The sequence below is a fragment of the Rasamsonia emersonii genome (assembly GCF_000968595.1).
Source record: "Rasamsonia emersonii CBS 393.64 chromosome Unknown ctg1118621760838, whole genome shotgun sequence".
Classification (NCBI taxonomy): domain Eukaryota; kingdom Fungi; phylum Ascomycota; class Eurotiomycetes; order Eurotiales; family Trichocomaceae; genus Rasamsonia; species Rasamsonia emersonii.
Window position 1 is genome coordinate 1 of NW_013562727.1, and position 5,791 is coordinate 5,791.

The 5,791-nt window shown below is 55.2% G+C and overlaps 4 protein-coding genes across 4 annotated transcripts; 1 reads left to right on the forward strand and 3 right to left on the reverse strand.

Moving 5' to 3' along the window:
* On the reverse strand, positions 1-617 carry T310_8533 (Uncharacterized protein; the record flags this gene model as incomplete). The annotated part of the gene is made up of 2 exons (XM_013468685.1): positions 1-519; positions 567-617. Coding segments are annotated over 2 exons (570 nt in total), but the record flags the coding sequence as incomplete, so codon positions are not given.
* Positions 618-1,216: 599 nt separating this feature from the next.
* Positions 1,217-2,353, forward strand: T310_8534 (2-amino-3-carboxymuconate-6-semialdehyde decarboxylase; the record flags this gene model as incomplete). The annotated part of the gene is made up of 2 exons (XM_013468686.1): positions 1,217-2,035; positions 2,291-2,353. 2 exons carry the CDS (start codon positions 1,217-1,219, stop codon positions 2,351-2,353), a joined length of 882 nt encoding a protein of 293 aa, XP_013324140.1.
* Positions 2,354-2,636: 283 nt separating this feature from the next.
* T310_8535 (uncharacterized protein) lies at positions 2,637-4,122 on the reverse strand (the record flags this gene model as incomplete). The annotated part of the gene is made up of 2 exons (XM_013468687.1): positions 2,637-3,688; positions 3,798-4,122. The coding sequence occupies 2 exons, from the start codon at positions 4,120-4,122 to the stop codon at positions 2,637-2,639; spliced, it is 1,377 nt and encodes a 458-aa protein (XP_013324141.1).
* Positions 4,123-4,779: 657 nt separating this feature from the next.
* Positions 4,780-5,666, reverse strand: T310_8536 (Cell cycle control protein (Cwf23); the record flags this gene model as incomplete). Its single annotated transcript, XM_013468688.1, has 2 exons — positions 4,780-5,229; positions 5,259-5,666. The coding sequence occupies 2 exons, from the start codon at positions 5,664-5,666 to the stop codon at positions 4,780-4,782; spliced, it is 858 nt and encodes a 285-aa protein (XP_013324142.1).
* Positions 5,667-5,791: the final 125 nt, after the last annotated feature.

Below are 5,791 nucleotides of genomic sequence, written 5' to 3' on the forward strand. Positions count from 1 at the left end.
GTCTGCCTTGTCGACGAAGGCGTCGAAGAAGGTCTCGGGGAGGCCCATGCCGAGCGCGATGGCGCGCATGACCTTGACGTGCAGGTCCTGGCCTCGGGCGAAGAAGTCCTGCATCACGCGCTTGAACGCCTTGCCTTCGTCGTCGAGATGGTCCGGCCAGCGGTTCGGCAGGCCCGGCACGCCGTCGCGCCCGATCTCCATGCTCTCCTTGAGATCCGGGTTTGTGCGCCGCAGCGCCGCGATGCTGGCCACGTCGCTCGACTGCGTGACTTTCTCCCGGCCGTAGACGACGTACCCGCGGTTGGCCTCGGGGGTCGTCCAGGCGAGGCTGTCCTTTTGGGCCTGAGGACGGGCGAAAAAGCGGGCAGACGAGGCAAAGACTTCGGATACGACAGAGGGGGGGATGCCGTGGTTCTTCAGGTAGAGGAAGCCGGAGGTCTTGAAGGCGTTGGTCATGGCGACGGCGACGGCGTGCTTATCGGAGGGTGATCCGGTGAGGAAAGGCTCGAAGTCGATGATCTAGGGGGTTAGACAGGCAAAAACAAGTGAGTAGAGCATGCACTTACGGGGATGGAGAGCTCGTCCTGCTCGACTGTCGTGGTCGATGGGTTTGCCATGATGGTGTACGACAGACGAAGTATACTGAATATCCTTGACAGAAGACGATAGACTATAGCAGAGCTACACAGGCACAGATTGACTGGACAGACTGAAGGACTATAAGAGGGGCGACCTATAAGCATGCAATAGCGATAGCGATAGCAATATCTATCAATGCGGGGAATCCATGCTCTCTCCTCCTCTTATCTTCATCCTTATCAGTGAGTGATAGACTCTCCCAGATAAGGCGATCAGCAAGCACATACATAACCCCATCTTAGGGGATGTATGTACTGTTTTTTCGTCTTGGCATTAGCAATTTCTATCTATCTATCTTATCTTTCTCTCTCTCTGACATGCCAGATACATGATACATGATACATGTGCATATGCACATATGTATGTGAATACTGCATGTAACCCTCCCCTCACAGGCACACTACCTACCTAACATATATGTACATACATACAGTACAGTACATACGAACTACATACGAACTACTCGATAAGCAACTAACCTAGGCAAACAGCGCATTGAATCAGCAATCCTATACAAATCCGCACCAGATTCAAATTTCAAATTGCATTAGACAACAAAAAAAAAAGCGAAAAGAGAATGTCCCACCCCATCGTTGACATCCACACCCACGTCTACCCATCCTCGTATCTGTCCATGCTTCGCGCGCGCACTAAAGTACCCTACGTCCACGACCCAGACCCGGACTCCTCCTCCTCCTCCTCCGGAGGACGAGCACAGCCCTTGCGTCTGATCATCCTCTCATCAGACGACGACCCGTCGATACCGCCGGCCCAGCGCGGACGTCCCGTCGACGCGTCCTACACGGACATAGCGGTGAAGCTGGAGTTTATGCGGCGGCACGGGATCAGCACGAGCGTGATCTCGCTCGCGAATCCGTGGCTGGACTTTGTCGAGCCGGAGGAGGCGCGGGGGTGGGCGGAGCGGATTAATAATGATCTTGAAGATACCTGTGCGCGAGTCAACAAGCAGCAGCAGGAAAAGAAGAACCCTGAGCAGGGCGAGGGGTTGTTAAAGAAACTGTTCTTCTTCGGCGTCCTCCCGCTCAGCGCGCCAGATGCCTCCATCGTCGCCGCAGAGATAGCGCGGCTCAAGACGCTGCCGCACATGCGCGGCGTCATCATGGGGACTTCGGGGCTGGGGCAAGGGCTAGACGACAGCGCGCTGGACCCCGTCTGGCAGGCGCTGCAGGACACGGACACGCTGCTGTTCCTGCACCCGCACTACGGGCTGCCCGACGAGGCGTTTGGTGGCGCGGACGTGACGGCGCGGTACGGGCATGTCCTGCCCCTGGCGCTGGGGTTCCCCGTCGAGACGACCATCGCCGTGACGCGGATGCTGCTGTCCGGCGTCTTCGACCGGTTCCCGCGGCTGAAGATCCTGCTGGCGCATTCCGGGGTACGTTGCCGTTCCTCGCGGGCAGGATCGAGAGTTGTATCGCGCACGAGCGCCGCTTCGTTGCTAATGGAGGGAATGTCCCCGGTCCGAGGCGCAGTGTGTGGGAGGTCTTGAGGACGAATATCTTCCTGGATGCGGTGGTGTATGGCGAGGCGGGGTTGAAGGCTGCTGTGCAGGCGGGTGGTTCTGACAGGATTCTATTCGGTAGGAAATCATTTTTGTTTTTAGTAAATAATGTCTATCTGACAGCGATAGGCACCGACCATCCCTTCTTCCCTCCGCTGGACGGCAAGGAAGATGAACCCTGGCTCAGTGTGACAACCAACTTCAAGGCAATTGAAGCATCGTTCGGGGAAGATAAAGATGCCGTCAGGGCTGTTCTGGGAGGAAACGCAGTTCGCATATTGAACCTGGAGTAGTGGTCTTTGTCTGAGTCATATATTTATTTGCATTGCATGGATAACACAGCTTGAAGAGACGACTGCTGGCATCGTGGTTAATAGTAAAAAGGATGCCAGATGAGGAAATAAACTATACTTGGAGATAAGCAGGGAATTCCCCATAAAGAATAAATTATACCCCTTCTGCTCTCTTCCTTTCTTTACTTCACCTCAGCAAGCATATCCCACCCAAGCAGTCGCCATACCTCCCGCGGAAACCAATCCAGCGCAGACTCCTCTGCAGCACGCGGCTGCGCAAGCGCCGCCTCAGGCAACAACCGGGGACGTTTGAGTCGCTCAACGAACGCAGGATGCTCCTCACCGAAAACGGCTTTCAGGAGCGTGCTCTGCAGCTTTCTTTTGGCGAAGCGGAGGAGCGGCCCGTTTGGTCCCTCTTCTTCGACGGTGCCATTATTATTTTTATTGTTGGCAGCATTGTTGTTGCTAGAAGCCGATTTCATGGATAAGGAATAGACAACGGCCATCGCCCGTTCCAGGAGCCAGGTTAAGTATTTTGCTTCCATCTCTGCTGCCCGCATTGCCGCGTCGTCCGTGTCTGCTTGCAAGAGACCCTGCGGCATGGGCAGCTTGTCCGGGGCGGCGCGCAGATCCGGTCGTAGAAGCAGGTCGCGGAATTCGAACACGCAGAGAATCTTCCCCACGCGGCTGAGGAGCACGAAGAGATACCCTTCCAGCAGGTCTCGATGAGTAGCGACAGAGTTGCTGCCGGACAGCAGCATCATCGCAGCAAGCAAGCGGACAATACCTTGGGAGACTTGGTCCTCGTCATCAGGCTTGGTGGTGGGTGTCCTTTCCTGTTTGTTGGACTTGGCGGCTTGCTTCTGCTTTTTGGCTTGCTTGCGTTGTGGAGAGTTCTCTTCTTCGAGTTTGGCTGTGGTTTTGCTTCGTTGCTCCAGAGCACGGAGGATGGTCTCGAACAGGGAAACCAAATGGTAGACAAGATGTCCTTCGTGTTTTCTTCCTTCTGCAGAGCTTGCTAGCTTGTTCAGCCCTTGGCAGAGGAGCTCGTAAGCAAGTTCAAGCGCGCAGAGTACAGATATCGGACTGGGATCCTGTTCTTTTAATGTGTCAGTCGCCTTGGACCGGCCTGACGCTTGTGTCTCGTGGATGGCCAGGACCGCTGACTCTGCTGCCTTGCACAGGTCGACTGCATTCAGGACGATAACCGAGTAGTTGGGTTTCTTTGCAAGGTCTGCTGGAGCGTATACAGCTGCCTCATAAACGGCGCAGCCCCTACACAACAGCATGAGACAAACACAAAGACCAAAAACAGATGATAGTCCATCTTCCTCGCAACTTACTCGCTTCCTCATATTTGACATCATGCATAAACTCATCCAGCTTCCCCCGCCCAGTTCCAGCCGTAGATGGCCTGGCCGAAGCAGCCGTCTTTGCCCGTTTCCTCGCCGCACCAGAAACACCCGGATCGCTGCTCCCCTTGCGCTTCTCTGGTCCTTGGAGTAGTTGCTCATCAGCGACTTCAGGCTTCAGCTTGACCAGGAGCGCCTCATTGCGCTGCTCCAGGTCATAGATCCGGTCGAGGAGCTTGCTCTGCGTGGCTTCGGACTTGGCGTACGCCTGCTTCCAGAACGCCACGCTGTCGAAGTACTTGTCTGGAGCGAGCATGCGCTCGGAGTTTCTGGCCCCTTTTTTGATGTGTGAGCGGATCTGAAGGATGTGTTCTGGCGATTATTGATGTTGGCGTTAGTTAATGGATGCAGTATCAGAGGCTTTTTGTTTCTGCACTCGCCTTTAATGTCCATGTTTGCGGGCTTCGATTTGGCGATCGCTAGGGCGAGCGCGAGCTGAGCTGGGGATGGAGCAGTGCACCCATTGCGAACTGTCCCAGTGGGATTCATCTTGTGATTGGGATGGAGTTTGAGAATTATCTGTCACAGACGCCGGGAAATTAGAATTCGAGAGGACAACTCGACACGTGCCCGTTGTTCCTCCCACGTGCCAGCAGCCCAGAAAGGATGCGATTGTGGAATGATCAGAAATCTTGATATATCGTGTCTAATACTTCATATCATTACATTCCTAGCGACATTAAGTAAAATCCCCCAGCTTCTCGCTAAAGGGGTATCTCTATAATATACAGATCAACAAGGCGCATCTGTCCACTGTGCTTCCGATTAATACATGACTTAATTCTCCCATCCAGGGGAGAAAGGAACAAAAAGAAACAAAGAAATAGTACTTTTCCTGAGGCAAGCAGCCATGCAATCGACTAATGTTTCACCAAGGCTGTAGACTAGTGTGCATCGTCACGTTGCGGAAGCATTAGCTGCAGCTGCAGCGTCTGCAGCCTCGTCCTCCTTCCGGAGTTGTTCCTCCAAAGCCCTGCGCTCCTTCTCGCGTTGGGCGCTTTTCAAACGCATCAGAGTCACCTCCTCCAGACTTGGAGTTGCCAAGGCAGGCTTTTCGTCCAGAAGTGGATGAAGACGGGCCCCTGTTTGCGGCGGCAGCAGGAGAAAACGAGGAGAAAGAAGGAGGCGCACGTCCGGCATTCTTCAAAGGAGTGCCACGGTCCTTGAGACTGGAGAAATCGAACGACGGCTTGCCATTCGTACTGGGAGTTGATGGCTTCGAGTCTGCGGTGTCTGCGGTGGCATGCGGTGATGGCGCAGGTGAGGGTGAATCGTGCATTCCCAGATCGGGCTCGTTGCCCGAGGCCCAAAAGACCGACTCGATAACGGCCAGTCGCCCTCGCCGGCTTTCTTCTTCTTCTCGCTGTCCAGCACGGCAGCGTGAGCACCCACGATCGATGTGAAAACTACGACTCCAGTGGCAACAATCTTCTTCTCCCGCTTGTCGCCAATGCGCAGGCGCTTGTCTTTGAGCATGAATGTGTTTTCGATTTTGCCAAATGGCGAGAAAAGCGGGATCAAGCTGTCCTTGTCGAGTTCCAACCCGCGTCCTTCGCGGACCCATCGCACCTTGACAGCCCTCTCGAGCTCCGGGACGCTTGTTCCTCCTTCCTTGGAACGGTCCACGCGTTGGCTGCTCCGGTCCTGAGCCTCCTGCTCCTGCTGCAGTCGTCGCTGTTCTTCCTCGGCCTCTCTCATCAGCCGTTCCTCGATCTCTCGCCGTCTCCTCCGGCTGTCCTCTGCGATGCGCTGGATCTCCCTCTCCAGCCTCTCCTCTGCGTCGGCATCCCCGGCCGCCATTCCTGTGGCCATCCACGGGCGCTTGACGCCACGCTGTGCAGCATCACCAGCCCTTTCCCGTGCCTCCAGCTCCTCTTTCATCTTCCGCTTTGCGGCATCCATCATCTCCGCCTCACGGCGCTTGC